The sequence below is a fragment of the Lonchura striata genome, chromosome 10, assembly GCF_046129695.1.
Source record: "Lonchura striata isolate bLonStr1 chromosome 10, bLonStr1.mat, whole genome shotgun sequence".
Classification (NCBI taxonomy): Eukaryota; Metazoa; Chordata; class Aves; order Passeriformes; family Estrildidae; genus Lonchura; species Lonchura striata.
In genome coordinates this window covers 5,087,740-5,104,946 of record NC_134612.1, presented here as the reverse complement: position 1 = coordinate 5,104,946, position 17,207 = coordinate 5,087,740, and the positions used below count along the sequence as shown (strand labels likewise).

Below are 17,207 nucleotides of genomic sequence, written 5' to 3'. Positions count from 1 at the left end.
TCCCTTCAGCCAGGGCAGAGAACGCCGAGGGGCCGTCCTGCTGCCCAGGAGCTGCTGCCACGCCCGGGGAGCTGCCGGCAGCCATGCTGAGCTGCCTGCCTGCAAGATGACCCTCAGCACCACGGCAGCCACCAGCGTGGCCCAGGCTTTCTTCTGCCTCCTGCTCTGCATCCCCTGGGCCGGCTCCTGCCCCCCCAGCTGCCAGTGCACGCAGCGGGCCGGGGCCAAGGCTGTCCTCTGCAGCTCCCAGCACCTGGAGGAGATCCCCAAGGACATCCCCAGAGATGTGGTGTTCCTCAAGCTGGATGCCAACAGCATAACCAGGATCCCCAGCAATGCCTTCAGGCACCTCTCCCACCTGGAGGAAATCGACCTCTCCAGGAATGCCATCGAGAAGATCGACGGGGCAGCTTTCCGAGGGGTGGCGGCTGGGCTGCGGAGCCTCGACCTCTCCGGCAACCGCATCCGCAGCATTCCCAAGGAGGCCCTGCTGGCGCTCAAGGCCAGGCTCCGGCTGGCCAACAACCCTTGGCACTGCGAGTGCGCCTTGCAGGAGGTGCTGTGGGAGGCGCGGCTGGACCTGGACTCGGCGCGGGACATCACCTGCCACACGGCCCCGCGCCAGGAGTACGTGGGCAAGCCGCTGCTGCAGGTCCTGGATGCCGGTGCCAACCTGTGCGGCGCGCGGCGGAGGAGCGCGGACGTGGCCGCGTTCGTCGCCATGTTCGGCTGGTTCGCCATGGTCATCGGCTACGTCCTCTGCTACGTGCGGCACAACCGGGAGGGCTCCTGTGGGCACGGGGACCGCCCGAGCTCGCTGCCCAGCGCCCCGGCTCCTGTGGGCACCTCCAGCACCGCCCTGTAGTGCAGGGATGGCTGCCAGCCTCAGCCTTCTTCCCGGGGAGCCGCTGGCCACCCGGTGGGCATCAAAGCTTCCCGGCGGGATTCTCCAGTGCTTTCTGCAGCCAAGTGCCACCAATCTCCCCTCCCCGGCGATGCTGGACTGAGTGTGTGAGCAAACGACGTGGGGGAGGGATGCCAGGGACACCCCATGCGGGCCTGTCCATGGTGACGGGGTCCTGGGGACAAACAGCCCCAGCCAGACCCTTTTTCCCTACCAGAGCTGGGCTCACAGGGAACGCAGCCCCACTCACATGCTTGTGGCTGGGGAGAGATGGGCTGTGGGACCAGTGGGTGCAGTGGGTCACTGCAGAGGGGTCACCCCGTCTTGGCTCCAGTGGGGCATCAGCCTTGCCAAGGGCAGGACATCCTCCCCAAGGCCCTCGGTACCTTGGCAGCCTCTGCCTGCCTCCAGCAATGCAGGGGAAACGCCAAAACCTTTGTTTCTTCAATAAAGGCCTGCACTTAGGAAAAGCCCTGAGGGTTTGTGCTGTGCTGGGAGATGAGTGTCCATGGAGGGTGGTGGTGCTGGTGGTGCTTATCTTAATTCAATCTCTCCCAAAGCAGACCAACCTAAATTCAATGTACCAGCAGGACTCCGATTAGGTGCCATCCCTTCCCACCTCCAGCTCCCCAGATACATCTGGTCTTGCCTTATCTTGCCCTTCCTCGGGGCTGAATTAGAGTTGTTGCTCACAGCTCAGTGATGGAAGCAAATCAAATTCTCCCTTTTCTTACAAGGGAGAAATGATCCTTCTGGCAGAGCCAGCTGCAGCTGCACTGAACAGGGAGAGGAGGGAGGGATGCAGAGGCTCACCCTTCAGGTCTGGACCCTGGAACGGCTCAGGCTGTGACCCCCAGCCCTTCTCGATGGGGCTGGCACCTCCAGAGCACTCCCCAGTGCCAGGGTGGGTGGCCCAGCTCAGCAGGAACCCTGGCTCTGGGGAAGGCTGAGAGGTGCTCTGGGACACTCAGGTGAGGCAGGGGGTCCTGGGTGGGGGGAACAGAGGGGCAACCCCTCACCCCAGCACACTCCTGTGCTCAGGACCACCTCATCCTCACTGGGCTACCTATGGCCATGGACATTCAGGGGTGACTTGCTGGGTGAAGGGATGCCTCTGCCATGGGCAGAGCAGCTGGGTTACTCATGTGGAAGAAAGGCTGGGTGCACACAGTTTATTAGAGCTCTGGTTAAGCAGAAGAGTCCCCCAGCAAAGGTGAGGAAAAGAAAAGAGGCCACAGTTTCACCTGAAGCAGGTTTGGGTTTTTCCCCATTCCCGTGGTAGCTGGATGGGTTCAAATACAAAGCAGGTTTTCTCAGGGGTCCCTAACCCCATGCAAAGGTGCATGGACCAGCAAGGACCAGCACTGGCCCTTGAACACACCAACAGGTCTGAACAACACACACAACACTTGCTGAGGGAGACCCAACCCAGCCATGGCAGAGCGGGAGGGTGGGCAGGCACCTGTGGCAGTGGCAATGAAGGTGACATGAAGAATGGCTGCAATGTCAAACCAGATGGTCCTCAGGAACGTCACAGCCCCAGGCAGACAGAGCCAGGCCTGGACACATTTTTTTCTGCCATTTCTCACGTGTTTACTCCCCTCTGCCATGCACCCATCCCAGCAGCTCATGCTCTGCTCTGCCTCTTCCTTCCCTGGCTTTGTGCAAGCTTTGGCCACAGCGACGAGCAGCTCTGGGTCCCTCCTGGGGACTGGAAATTGCCAAGCATCATGGTCCTGGTAAGCCAGGGGATGCACCTGGCCTGCAGGACTTTAGGTAGGACATGGCTCTGGAGCATGGTGGCAGAGCTTTCCCAAGAGAAACAACCCCTGGACAAGGCTGCAGGGAGCCCTGGAGCTCCCCCCTCCTCCTCCTCCCTTCCTGCAGAGCGAACAGCCAGCCACTGCCCAGCTGAGGCTGCAGCCATTCCTGGGCTCTGTGGTCCATCTTCACCCGGCAGCCCAGCTTGCCCTGGAGCTGGCGAAGAGCTGAGCGTGTCTCAGCTGCCTCAGGTGGTTTTCAGCTTGAGCACCTTGGAAAGCGGCTCCTTGGCGCTGGAGTAGAGCAGGAAGGAGCCCTCAGCGGTGTGAAACGCCTCCCAGTCTCTGCAGCCGACCGTGGGGAGCTGGTGGGCTGCCACGAAGCCTTCGTAGCCTTGCCACCTGCACGGGGAAGGCAGTCAGCTCTGGGGACACCGGGGACAGGCAGGGGAGCTGAGCCATGGCACTGCCAGCTCCCATCTCCCTGCTGTGCTTCAGGGTGGGATGGCCCTCACTGGGGCTTCCCACTCCTGCCTGACAACAGGGAGCAAGCCTCCTGAAAACAGGGAGCAAGCCTCCTGAAAATGGGGAACAAGCCCCCTGAAAACAGGGAACAAGCCTTCTGAAAATGGGGAACAAGCCCCCTGAAAACAGGGAACAAGCCTCCTGAAAATGGGGAATAAGCCCCCTGAAAACAGGGAACAAGCCTTCTGAAAATGGGGAACAAGCTTCCTGAAAGCAGGGAGCAATCCTCCTGAAAGCAGGGAGCAATCCTCCTGAAAATGGGGAAAAAGCTTCCTGGAAATAGGGAACAAGCCCCCTGAAAACAGGGAACAATCCTCCTGAAAACAGGGAACAATCCTGAAAACGGGGAGCAATCCTCCTGAAAACGGGGAGCAAGCCTCCTGAAAAGGGGGAACAAGCCTCCCAAAAATAAGAAACAAGCCTCCTGAAAGCAGGGAACAAGCCTCCTGAAAAGAGGGAGCAATCCTCTCGAAAACAGGGAGCAATCCTCCTGAAAGCAGGGAACAAGCCCCCTGAAAAGGGGGAACAATCCTCCCGAAAACGGGGAACAAGCTTCCCAAAAACAGGGAACAAGCCTCCTGAAAGCAGGGAGCAATCCTGGAAACGGGGAGCAATCCTGTGCCCACGCAGGGCAGCTCCTGTGCCTGTGCCTGCCCTCTGCAGTACCTGTAGATGATGCTGTTGACGGAGAAGGTGAAGCCATCGAAGGAGTTGGCCACCACCAGGAAAGAGTCGTCTCCCACCGAGAAGAACTCCCAGTCCAGGGCACTGGGGATGAGAGGAGCAGAAGGGCAGGTGGCACGACCCCTGTGTGGCCACCCACCCCGATCTCTGCCACCCTGAGGACACACAGAAAACCCTGCTCTTCCCAGGCTACTCCTGGAAGAAATCCACCCTCATTCCCAAATCCAGGCCCTTCTCCCAGCTCCCACTGGGATTTGATGCCAAGGAGCCATCACCCATCACCCTTCCCACCAGTCTCAGTCCCTAGGAGAGTGAAGCCTGCAGGAACCCTCCAGGAAACAAGCAAGTGTAGTTTTAAACTGGAAGAGGAGAGGCCCTGGCACAGGTTGCCCAGAGCAGTTGTGTCTGCCCCATCCCTGGGAGTGCCCAAGGCCAGGTTGGATGGGACTTGGAGCAACCTGGGATAGTGGAAGGTGTCCCTGCCCATGGCAAGGGTTGGAAAGGGAAGGGCTTTAAGGTCTCTTCCCACCCAAACCATTCTGGGATTCTATGAGACCTTTGGGTTGCTCAGGGGAAGGACACAGACCTAGGAGCACCCTGAATCCCTGCACAGGTACCTGTAGGTGAGAAGGTCCTGGAATTTCACAAACATCTGGGCTGTGATGTTCAGCTCATAGATGGAGGAGTTGATGGCATAGAAGTTGGAGGGTGCTGGCATCCCGCTGTCATAGCTGTGGCTGTTGGCAACAGCCAGAAAGACTCTGTCCCCAATGTGAAAAACCTCCCAGTCAGCTGCACCAAATGTCTGCGGGGAAGGAGGCCATGAGAAGCTGGATGTGGCTGCCCTGTCCAAACACAGAGGGGGGACTGAGGAGCAGTGGCCAAGCCTTACCAGGATAGACTGGAAGAGCTGGAAAGAGCCACTGAGCCAGATGTAGATGTGTGAGTAGATCTTAGTGGACGTGCCATTGAATGTGTTAGCTACAGCCAGGAAGGAATATGGCCCGATGGTGAAGAATTCCCAGTCGTAGGCTCCAGAGGTGGGAATGGTCTGGTTGGTTTCAAACAGCCCTGTCCTGGGGTTCCACCTGTATATCACGCTGTCTATGTTGTGGTTGTTCCCTGGGGGGGGACAGATGTGCACCATCAGAGAAAGCAATTCCTGCTTTGTGGAGGAAACAAGACCCCAAAACAGGCTCAGTTACATGAGTATTTACCAGCAGGTCACAAGGCTGTTTGCAAGTGACCTGTTGCTCCCCGAGCAGTAGCCAAAGAGATTCTACAGCCTCCATCCCTACTAAAGGCCCCCTCCATCCCCACCGAGTGTCTCCATTCCTAGAGCCTCCATCCCATGGAACACACCAACAGCTTCTCCCAAGTGCACAGCAGCAGCTTTGTGGCAGCCCTGGCAGAGGAGGAGCAGGCACAAGCAGCACTCCAGAGGCTTCCAGCCAGCATCCTAGTGTGGACAAGCTCTGCTGGCTGTCCCACAGGGTGGCCCTGTGTACCAGGGCCAGTCCCAGCTGTGTCCCTGTGCCACAGCACATGTCACAATTGAGAAGGCCACAACACACAGAGGATCACCACACAATTTCAGAAAGCTTCAACCCATACAGAATAACACCACATCAGAAGGCTTCAAGTGTCTGCCCTTTCGGTCCTTTAGCCCAGCCTTTTATCCCCTCACGTTGCTGCAGTGCCCCTGTGTGCCCTCTGTTCCCTTTGGTGGTTGCTCAGTGCACTGGGCACTCCATGGCTCATTGTGTCAGTGCTGCTCACAGCTGAGCCACTGGGGATGAGGCTCAGCCCATCCCAATCACCACACACTGTGTGCCTACACCCCTAAGCTCCTGATATTTGGGGCTTCCCCTCTGCCCTAAAGCACATGTTCCATCCAGCTCCTGGGCTCTGCTCAAGCATCTCCACCTCATGCCTGTGTGGGACCCAGCAGGCTTTAAATCCTCAATGCAACAAGGACTTGAACAAAGAAAGGCTGCAGGAAGAGTGGGAATGGCCACACGGATAAGTGGCAGCTCCTCAGGGACTGAACCTCCAGTCCACTCTGAGGGAAACCCCAGTTTGGCTTGGCCATGATGGTCTCAACCCCTGTGTGATGTGCACAGCTGGCAAAGGGACCACACTGCCACAAGGGAAGGTCTCATCCAAAGTGACCCTGATGGACTCCAGCAGGTGACACAGGGACTTTCCAGCCCAGCCCACAGGTGCCAAGGAACCTGCTGCCAGCTCTGAGCCTGGTGCCAGAGGCGCTGATGCCCCCGAGGCAGCCCTGGTGGCAGGGAAGGAGCCACTGGCCATCATCTGAACCCAGCTGGGAGAATCCCACAGAGCCAGGGCTGTGCTCCCAACCAAGGGCTGCACATCCCAGCCCAGAACAGCTGCCTGGGGAGGGGAATCAGGCTGGATCACATCTAAAGGTCAGCTGGCTCTCTCTCAGTTTCCTGCATGCCCACAAGGCTGAGGATCTGGCCTCACAAAAGGCTCCACCTGTGGCACTACCAGGTTATGTAATACTGGGGATAAAAATGAAAAGGAGAAAGATCCAGCACAGACACCATCCCCACTCCTGTCCTTGTCCCCTGCAGTCAGAAACCCAGAGGGTGAATGTGTCAGCCACTTCCCCAAAAGCTTTTTTTCTCCTCTGCAAGGCTTCGGGGGTCCTGGGGGAGCCCAGGCTGGCAGCTGTGTGCTCACCTCCCCTGCACTCATTCCACCTGCCATGGCCCCAGCCACCACCCTGCAGGGAGCACGGGGGGCTGGTACCTTCTCTGTGGTTGACCACGGCCAGGAAAGCCTCTCCCTCGATGGCAAAGGCCTCCCAGTCCCTGGCGCTGTGCGTGGCGATCCGCTGGTGCGCCACGAACTTCGCCTTCCTGCGGCTCCACTTGAAGATGACAGAGAACTCCTGACCCCTCTCATTCTGCTCAAAATTCGCCACTGCCAGGAAGATCTGGAAAAGGAAAAGCCAGGATGGCTTGGTTTTCTCCCCTCAAAGGAGCACGGGCAAGAAAATGCAGGGGGAAGTGGGGTGGAGGTGGCTGGTGTGGGACAAGATGGCCCTGGTTGGGGTCCTTGAGGTGTCCCCGAGCTGCACAAAGTGGGGACAGGGACCCGATGGCCTGTGGGGGTCCTTGTGCACGGCAGGGGCACAATTGGCAGCCAGGAGCTCTTAGACAAGGAGAGGGAGAGCAGAGATGCCAGCACTGATGCCCTCCAGCCCCAGGAATGGGGAGCTTGGACATGAAATGCACTGGGGAAGGAGGGAGGTTCAGCTGAAAAACCCTCCTGTAAGCAAAAGTGGTTCAAACAAAAAAAAAGGCGGGTGTGATAATGATAACAATGACAATAATTATAACGATTCCCTGAGACAAAACATTTCCCATACCAAGAAACCCCTGTGAAAGTGCAGAGACAAGAGTGGTGCAGCAGAGATGGCCAAGTGCAAGGCAGAGAGCACACCCAAGCTCTGTCATGTTGGCTCTGTGCCACTCCAGTGTCCTTCAGATGGAGCAGCAGAGATTATGCCCCAGTTTGGGCCACAAAGAGGCACAGGGCCATAGCCCACAGTGAGGAAAGAGTCAGTGGGGCTGCCTCCTGCCTCCTGGCCTGTACAGCACCAGGGCTTTGTTCAGCCAAGGTGTAGCCACCCCCAGGGACAGGGCTGTGCTGGGCTGTCCCCCTGTCCCCCCACAAAAGCTGAATCCCCAGCTCTGTTCTCTCTGCAAGCACCAGTGCAGGGACCCTTTTTGAGAGATCTCCAGAAACAGCTTCAGTGGGAAGAGAAACACCCTGGGGACAAAGCCAGGATGGGTCATGACAGAGGGGGAACAATCCCAGCTTCCCTGGGAGCCCTGCACGGAGCTGGCTCTCAGCAGATGGCTTTCCTGGGGTTCCTCCAAAGTGACAAGTAGCTTCCCAAGGAGAGGAACCAGGCAAATCCTCTGCTCAAGCCCCAAGGCAGATTGCCCAGGGGAGAAGAGGTAGTTCTGAAGTCCTGGAATAGTTTAAAAGCAAGAGAGTTTAAAAATGCAGCAGGTTGGACTCAGTGGGTCTCGAGAGGGAACTGCAGGCCCTGATGGCTCTTGAAGACCCCAGGAGATCTCCAAGATGCAGTTACCTACACTCTCTAAACCACACCCAAGGCTCCGGGCTCAGAGAATCCAATGTTGGGCATCTGCAGTTTAATGTACTGAAACACAGGGGCACCTTCCTGGCAGACTCACCTTCTTCCCAATGGTGAAATACTTCCAGGACTGAGCCTGGTGGGTGGGGATGTTCTGGTAGTGCACAAACTTCCCGTCGGTCCACCTGTAGATGGCCGATCCCGGGGGCGTGATCCTGTTGGCCATGGCCGCAAACAGTCCCACCTTTGGGATGCTGAACACCTCAATGCCCATTGTCTCCGAGTTGGTCACCAGGTTCTGGTGTTCCTCCACGTAGTCCAGCCTGTGTTGGACTGGGAGCCCACAAAAAAAAGAGGGATGAGGTTAAAACCAGGTAATTTTAGCTGGAGAGCAGCCCCACGAGGGCTGGCTCAGTGGCACCAGCTGCTGTGCAGAGCTTTGTGGGGAAAATGAAGGTTCTGCTGACACTGGGGGTGAAGGGGGTGGTGAGAGGCTGACTGCAGCACATCCAGCCCCATCCAGCCCTGCCTGTTTTCCAGCAGAGCTGTGTCCTCTGGGAGCAGGAAAGAGCCCCATGCCACGGATTTTGACCACTTTGATATATTTATCCTCAAGAGAAAAAGGAGGAGGTGACAGCAGGAGAGGTTAGAGAAGACTAAGATGGAATTAATGGCAGAAATTGGAGCAGAAACCTCCAGAGCAGTCCCGATGGCAGATGGATGGGCACTAGAAGGGACAAATGGCAGAAGGAGCAGTGTTGGTGGCACCAAGGGGCACAGGTCAGTAAGACCCCAGCATGAGCTCTCCTTGGGGAAACAAGGACACTGTGCCAATCCTGATGACTTCCAGAGGCAGGGAAGGATAGGGGGTCCAGTCACTGCTACCTGCTGTGGGAAACAAATGGCTCATCCAAACCCACCCTGAGGGTATCAGAACAAGAAAAACACTGGGAGAGGAGGGACAGGAAGGACAGTTCAGTTAGAGACATATCCCATCCTCCATGTCCTCTCCAGGGATCCTGGGAGACAGCCTGGAGTGAGTGAGAGTGCCAGTGGATGAAATCCATCTCATTACTGAAGAACACCCATCCAACCCAGGCTCTGGCTGCCTTTCCCACTTTGGTACTCCCACTGTTTTCCTTACAAAGTGTCCCACCAGAGCCCGGATGACACTGAGACCTGTGTCTGCCAGGCTTCCAATTACCCCCAGTATTTCTGGCAGCTGAATTACTTACCTACTTATACTTTCCCCTTATCCATCCCACAAATGCTTCAGCACTGGGGCAGCGCCCCAACACCCTGAGCACGGCTCTCCGTGGGGTGAGCTGTCCTGCTCAGACAGAACAGGAGCTCATCCTGCTCAGAAAATTCCCAGGAGGGACAGATCATGTGGAGAAGGTGGAGGGACCACAGACACACTTGAATCCAGAGGTGCTCTGGAAGCATCATGGGCACCAAGAGCAAAGCAAAGCCTGGCCAAGCAGAGGAGAGACAGAGGGACACCCCAGCCCCTCACTGCTGCTGATTCCCATCCCAAAGTGGTCTCTGGGGCAAATCTCTGCTGCTGCAAGGGTCTCCTTCTCTCCCCAAGAGTGCCAGAACCTCCCCAGGGGTACCTTCCAGCATGGAGACCCAGGTGCTGCCGTTGCAGAGGTACAGCCCTCGCCGAGAGGCGTTGAACCAGAACTGAGCCTTCTCCTGCTTGGAGCAGCGTGGCCGAGCCCCCAGGGTCACCTTCATGTCAGCCTCTGGGCACGGAGAGGAGGCAGGCAGGAGCCTCTTAGTGCACACAGTGCCAATGTCCTGGCCTCATCCTGGTGATGGGCATCAGGCAGTGGGGAAAATGGAATCCCAGCACAAATCCAGGAAGCCACAGACTGAAGCAACCCAGTCTGTGTGAGACCACTGACACAAACCCAAGGACCCAGGCAGGGCCACTCTGTCTATCCAGGGAGATTTTGGCCAGGGATCCCAACACACACATTGCAAACCACAGAGTGCTGGGAACACCCTCTTCCCCTCTGCTCCTGCTTCGTTCCCAGCCCCATGCAAAGACCCCTCCTGACAGAGGTGGAGGGGGCCAACAGAGCCCGTGCCGTGGGGGCACTGACCGTAGGGGTATTTGAGCACCTCGTTGCTCACTGGCCTTGCAGGGACATCCTGGAGGACACTGGGGACAGAGAGCGTTGCTACTTTGAAGTTCACGGCGTGGCATATCCGGGGGGTGGCATCAGCTCCTGGCAGCAGGACAAGCTGTCTCAGCAAGCCCTGGGAAAGTGGGAGCAGAGGGATGGAGACCAAGTCCCACAAGATCACAGAATGGGAACTGCAGGTAGTCCACGCCTTGGATTTTCCTGCCTGAGTTCTGCTTGTTGCTCTCCCTCCTGGGATGCAGAAGTGTCCACGAGATTCATGCACATCTGTCCCCAGATGCCCAGCTGGGGCAATCTAACAGCTGATGTAAGGAGAGCACTGGCACGGGGCCTTGCAGTGCCTCCACACGGGAAGGACACACAGCCACCTCTGCCTCCTGTGGTGTGGCCCAAGCCCTGGCAGCGTAGGGGTCTGAGAGAGGGCTGTGGGTCATCCCATGGCCAGCCACGAGCACCCCTGAGCCCAGCTGGGCACCCCTGGACAGCCCACAGCACGGGGAGCCTACCGTGAACACGCCTTTCCTCCTCCGCCGGTTGCCCAGGTAGAAGCTGGCTCTCCTCACCGACAGCGAGGCTGGGAATGGTGTCTCCACCACCCTGGGGATGGGCAGAGAAGAGCTTTCACAGAAGAGGACAATTTCACAGCATTTACCAGTGGCCAGAGGAGATGCTGTAGAGGGACATCACCCTGCCCACCCTCCCAGCGCTGCCCCAACCTACACATCCTTGGGGATGCTGCAGTCCACTGTCAAGGAGAAGGACTGCCCGGAGACAGCCAGGATGAGCGTGTGCCACTGGTTGTCGGAGAGGGACACGTTGGGGAAGGTGACGCGGGTCTGCCAGCCGCCGGCGCGCTCCTGGCTCCAGAAGAGGAAGTGCAGCTTGTCGGGGGCGTAGCGCAGCCCCACCAGGACGCTGGGGCTCTCCTCCACCATCAGCGTGAAGATGTACTCGTTCCTCTGCGGGAGGGCAGGGGCTGCCACCAGCGGGGCCGCTTCGTGCCCGCTCCGTGCCCGCTTCGTGCCCGCTCCCAGCCCGCTCCGTGCCCGCTCCCAGCCCGCTCCGTTCCCGCTCCCAGCCCGCTCCGTGCCCGCTCCCAGCCCGCTCCCAGCCCGCTCCCAGCCCGCTCCGTGCCCGCTCCGTTCCGCGCTCACCTTGGCGGGGCGGCGCCGCGCCCGCAGCGTGACGATGAGGGAGAACTCCTCGGGGAAGCGGTCGCAGTGGATGAAGAGCCGCGAGGCGGGGAAGCCCAGGGCGCGGGGCCGCGCGGCCGAGAGCTGCAAGCCGCGCACCCCCTGCACCTGGAAGACCCGCATGCCCCGGGCCGGCCCCCCGGCCGGCACCGCCTCCGACAGGATGTCCAGCGGGCGCAGGTCTGTGCCGAGAGACAGCGGAGTCATTGATCCCGCCCCGTCCCGCTGTGGGACGGGGAATCCTGGCGCTGGCTGAGCGGCAGGATGGGCTGGCGTGCCGCAGCAGCCTGCCGGCCCGAGCCCGAGGGTGCCCCGAGCCCCTGCTCCAGAGCCAGAGGTGAGATGTGCCGTTCAGACACAAGGTTGGCATCTCCATCGCCACAGCAGGAGCACCGAGCGTGCAGAACCATGTCGCTGATGGAGCTCTGAATGCTGACACTGGAGCTGGGACCTGCCAGCCAGGCAGCCCCAGGCTGCCAGCAGCTCCCTCGGGATCCAGCGGCACCAGCAGCCGGAGCCAGCAGAGCAGGCAGGGATCCGGTACCACACACTTGCTCTCAGGGCAGCCACCCGTCCCCATCTCTGTCCACGGGGCAGTGGGGACAGCTCCACCCCTCCAGTCCCGTTCAGGCTCTCCCAACCCAGCCCTAATTGCACACACGCACACGCACTCTCCCAGCAGGCACCAAAACCACTCATTATAAATAATTACCCTCTCCCCAGAGAAGAGAACGCCGTGCCCAGCCCCAGGGCATCGCCCGGTGAGAGCACACAGCACAACAGCACCAGAAAGTGCCACCCCACGGAGCACTGCCAGGTCCAACATCTCGGCACAGGAAGGGCTGGAGCAGCTGTGGGGACTTCTCCGGCCTTCCTGGCCTCGGACCCTCCTGGTTTTATTTTTGAATGCTTTTCTAGCAGAGAAGAGAGATGGTGCCCAAGAGATGAAGCAGCACTTGGCTACACTAAAACATCCCTGATTCCATCCCACCCCGCTGAGACCTGGCTTTTAGCTCCAATTTGTACTAATAAATCCGGGCTGCTGGGGCACAGCGGGAGGGCTGGGAAGGAGGGAGCTGCGAGCAAGGCTGGGCTGTGTGAATCCAAACCAGCTGGAGAAGGGAAGCGCTTCCTCCAGCCACGCCTGGCCAGCCCGGTTCCAGGTGGGCAGAGCAAGGAGGAATCTGCTCAATGTGGCTCTATCCAGACCAGAACAGGGAGATGGGTGAGGTCCTGCCCACCCTGGCGGCCCTGTGTGCCCCCCTGCCCGCCCCACTGCTGGTTTAAGCTGTTCCTAAAGCAAAGTCTTGGTGGGGGAGTTTTAACTGGAACAGCTTATTTCAGAAATGTATCACTTGGGCAATGGCCAGTTCCTGTTTTTCCCAGCAAAAAGTACAAGCTGAACTCGGGCTTGGATTTGCTGGGGGTTCAGGAGCCCCCAGTTGCCCCTGAGGTGGTGAGGAAGAGATGGGGGAGAGCTCAGCTGGGACTGGAGGTGGTGTGCCAGGAAGGGGCCAAGCCCTAAGGCCAAACCCAAATCCCTAAATTCAAAGATCTGCCTCCCACATCCATCACTGCTAAGGCTGGCAGAGCAGCTGGGGTGCTCCAGCCCAGCTTGGGCAGCACAGGTGGTGTCAGGGGGCCTCGTGCTGGGGTCCCCAGGATGATGCTGGAGCCTCGGCACCCCCAGGATCCCTCCAGCCAAGGCTGCGTGGGGACAGCAGGGACATTCCCAGAGAGATTGGAGCACCTCAGGGAAGAGGCAGGGGGCAGAAACTCTCCAATCTCTCCCAGGTTTTCTTCTCACATCACCTGGGCTGTAACAAAAAGGGAATACAATTGCCATCAAACTGGGACAATCCCTAAGCACACAGAGCTTGGGCCCAAGCGGCCCCAAAAACTGAGCTCAGGCTTCGCTGCCCACACAGGGCAGGCACGGGGATGGGATGGCAGAGCCAGGGCAGGGAGATGCTCCTTGGCTCGGAAAATTGACACTGGAGCTGCCGGCTCCCGGCCGGGACGGTGGGACGGAAACTTTTGCTGCCGGGAGGGTGGGGGCTGTGCCTGTCAGAGCACAGAAGAGTCCGGGACAGGAGGGACTTTCCAGGGGGACTGCACGGCTCTCTTCTCCTTCTTCCAGTCCTTCCCCTGCCCTCCCTCTGCCTCCAGCAGAACCTGGGACAACGCTTGTGCAACAGGGGCGGACACAGCTCTCCCCGCAGCTCCCAGAGAGCTGGCCGCTCCCCCGTTGGCACTGTGGGGGCTGCAGGCACGGGGATGACCCCCAACACCCTGCCACCACCCACGGGTGCTGGCAGCCTGCAGCCCCGGAGGCATCTCTGTCACTCGGTGCGCTTGAGCGGACACCGAGCACCGAAACACCGGGGCTGGGCTTACCAGCGAGGGGCTGAGCCACCGGGGCACAGCGCAGCTTCTGCGGGCAGCGTGGGGAGAGCATCCCAGCGGCGCAATTCCCCAGCAGTGAGCCCCTGGCCCGGAGCTTCCCCCGCCCTCCGCTCCTACCTGTGCAGTGCTGCCACGTCCTGCCGCCCCGCACGGAGCCCCCGCCGCTGGCCCAGCGCAGCAGAACGACCCAGAGCAGCAGCGGCGCCGCCATCGGGGGCTGCCCCGGGGGGTCCATCCACCGGGAGCCCCCCGCCGCCGCTGCCGCCGCCCCGCCGGCGCTGCTGGGCTCAGCGCCCCGGGGGCTCTCGCATGCTCCGCACCGGGATCCCCCGGAGCCCCGGCACCGCTCCGTCCTGCCCGGGGCCGTGTCAGCGCCCCAGGCTGCCGGAGCCCCGCTCCCTGCCCATGCTTCGCCTGGGCATCGCCCCCGGGGCACGGCCGGGGGGCTCCCGGGGCGGCCGCCGAGGCAGTGCCGGCTGCAGCCTGCACACAGACATTTAAATGAGAGGTCGGTGGTGGGAGAGGAGGAGTCCCGGCTCCTCCGAGAGCTTTTATCTTTTGCCCAGCCCTCTGGAAGGCGGCTTTGGGGAGGGATTTTTTAATCTTTTTTTTTGTTTGTTTGTTTTTTGGTTTTTTTTTTTGCTTCCTTTCATTTTTGGTGATTCATTTTTCTGGGCTCACATGGGGGTAGGTGAGAGATTCACCCCTGCCTGCGGAGAACTGGGTGGGAACCCTCCTGCCCCTAAATGCATTGGTTTTCAGCTTGTATTGGATGAGAGGTCCTCTGATCCCTCTGGACCACTCCACCGTTGCCAGATCCCAAAAACTGCATATTTCTCCCCCAATATTGTCCCAGGCAGGTGATGCACATCCCATGCCCCAGGCCAGGCTCCATCCCAAGGGCTGGCCACCACAGCCACAAAAATTCAGAAAGCCTCCAGGTTCTGCTGCTCCAAGGGAAGCACCAGCAGTGGGGAAGCTCCCTGCACACAGTGAGCTCTACTGGGCTCCACCAGCCGCAGAACGAGTCTCTTCCATTCCCCAAACAATTGAAACAGGCTCCCACCCCCCTCGTCCCCACAGCCTTCCTGCAAGGCGAGCGCTAGAATAGAAAGCGGATGGCGAGGACCAAACGCCAAAAACTGTGTCACAAACTGGGGGTTTTGTCAGTGAGGAAGAGCCAGAGCTGGACCCGCAGCCATGTTCACTGTCAGTCTGTCCTCACCCCAAAATTGGCCCTGCTGGGACTGAGAGTGCAGCCCAAGGAGTGCAACCCGTGGTGGAGTGCAGCTCATGCCCACACTCGGTCCCAAATGCCAAGAGGAGCTGTTCTGAGCCCCACAAAGCCCAAGACACCAGAACGTTGGTGCCTCTGTCTCAGAGCCTGGAGAGTGGCTGTGTGCCTGTCCAGCAGCCCTAGCAGGGCTGCATGGAGCTCCCCTCTCCTAACAGCCTCCCTTTGGGCATCCCCCAAATTAGGGTTCTACCTGGATTGTGCTAAAACAGAGCTGAACCTCTCTGCAAGAGGTGAGGCACTGCTGTCTCCTCATCCTCATGCTAGGGATGGTGTCCAGTGGCACAGCCATAACCAAACCTGGGGCTCCCAAATGGTAGGTGGGGGTCCTGAATGGCACCTGGGAGTTCCAAATGGCAGCTGGCAGCCCTGAATGGCAGCTGCTGGAGGTGAACACAAGCGATGAAGGAGGACAAACGATCCCATCTCCCCTGACAGGCACAGTGCCTCCCAATACTCCTCACAGCCTTGGGGAAACCCACCAGGACTGGGACTGGGAGCAGTCACCTCACTGGAACCCCAGGCCATGGGAAGATGGAGACTGGTGCTCCAAGCACGTCTGGCAGAGAGGTGGTGCATTGGAGGCGAGGCTCCCATCAGGCTGGACCTGGGGAAGGCATCACAAACAAGAATCAGAGCCACCACATTTCCCAGGGCTGCACACATGTGTCAAGTTAAGCGTGGATTTGGGAGCTGGCAGAACTGCCCTGAGCAGGGGATGGATTTGGGGAAGGCTCCTGCTGAGGCTCTGCAAGGGTCCAGGGAGGGAGGGAAACTCCTGGCAGAGATTCTGAGTCCATTGGTTTACCAAAGGGGATGCAGTTACCTTTCAGTGCTTTCTTGGCCAAAAACAACAGTCGGTGGGGACATCTTCAGAGCCAAGAACACAGCTGTGGTGCCCCCTCGAGACACAGGGAGATCTGTGGAATTCCAGGCAAGAGGTGGAGGGACTGAAGCCCCCACCGATGAGCACAGAGGACATGGTGGGCTCAGGCTGCTGTTCAGCCACGTTAATGAACAGTCTCCAGGTGAGGACAGGGACATTGCAGGTCCTCAAGGTTTTCCCTTTGCTGGGCTAGGGGTGCTGGCGTGGCAGAAGATGGTGGAGTGGCTTGGCCAGTGGCCAGCGCTTTCCTCCCTGTCTGGGGAGCTGAGCTGTGATGTGAAGTAAGGACAGGGACACATCGCTCCCCACTGTCACATTGGGACCAGGACCTGCTCCGTGTCCCCAGGACAGTAGGAAGTGGTCTGCAAAATAGCTCCTAAGCACACAGGCACACATTCCTGTGTGCAGAAGCAAACACGAGGGGATGAAATAAGAGACAAACAGTGAGACGTTTGCCTAATTCGCATGGGGCGTAAATAAAACCATGTGGTGGCTCCGAACAAAATGATCCTTGGGTTTTCACCAGAAAGGTTTGGCCATCCCTGGGTTAGGAAAGGTTGAGAAACCCATCTGTAGGCAATCCATTGCAAGCAGAGCTTTCACACAGGGGACAGTGTGAGGAGGGCACCTCATCAACGCCAGGGACCGCTGGACCCTGCACACGGGGGAACGTTCCTGCTCCTCCAAGGCTGTAACTCATTCCTTATTATTTGCAGACACAAAGCCGTGTTTCAGGGCTTCATGCCTTATTCATTTCAGTCTTTATTCCTGACATCTGTATGTAATCAGAGAACGCTTTAGGTTGGAAAAGACCTCTAAGTCCATCAAGTATTTTTCCCTGAAACGCAGCACAGGCATCAGCACGGGCAAAGCTTTGAGGGACCTCATAAGTAACTGATGGGCAAATGCCCATCCCATGGTGTCCCCAGCTTTTGTCTGCTCTCCTGTCTGCACCAGCAGGTCAGCAGAGCCTGCCACACTCACATCCATGGGGACAGAGCTGGAGGTCAGTGATGAGTACATGGAGCTGGTCCCACCTGTGTGAGCAGCAGGGTGGACATCAGCCCTCTGGTATCAGTTATGAAGGGGATGGGGGGAATTTTCTCAGAGCGACATCCCAGATCGCAGTTCCCCAAACCACAGTTTGGGTTCAACGACTGGAACAACTTCCCCAGGATGGTGGGATGAGGTCTCCATCCTCAGCCGCTTCCAAGGCTCCTCCCTTGTCACCTCTGCCCTTTCACCCAGGCTGAAAATCTTC

At 58.9% G+C, this 17,207-nt stretch overlaps 1 protein-coding gene across 1 annotated transcript; it reads right to left on the bottom strand.

The window, feature by feature from the left end:
- Positions 1-2,912: 2,912 nt before the first annotated feature.
- Positions 2,913-13,977, bottom strand: TSPEAR (thrombospondin type laminin G domain and EAR repeats). The gene is made up of 12 exons (XM_077785550.1): positions 13,884-13,977; positions 11,322-11,542; positions 10,888-11,126; positions 10,674-10,764; positions 10,126-10,282; positions 9,631-9,762; positions 8,115-8,347; positions 6,655-6,841; positions 4,766-4,995; positions 4,491-4,678; positions 3,856-3,957; positions 2,913-3,066 (listed from the first exon to the last, which is right to left on the bottom strand). The coding sequence occupies exons 1-12, from the start codon at positions 13,975-13,977 to the stop codon at positions 2,913-2,915; spliced, it is 2,028 nt and encodes a 675-aa protein (XP_077641676.1).
- Between the last annotated feature and the right edge of the window lie 3,230 nt (positions 13,978-17,207).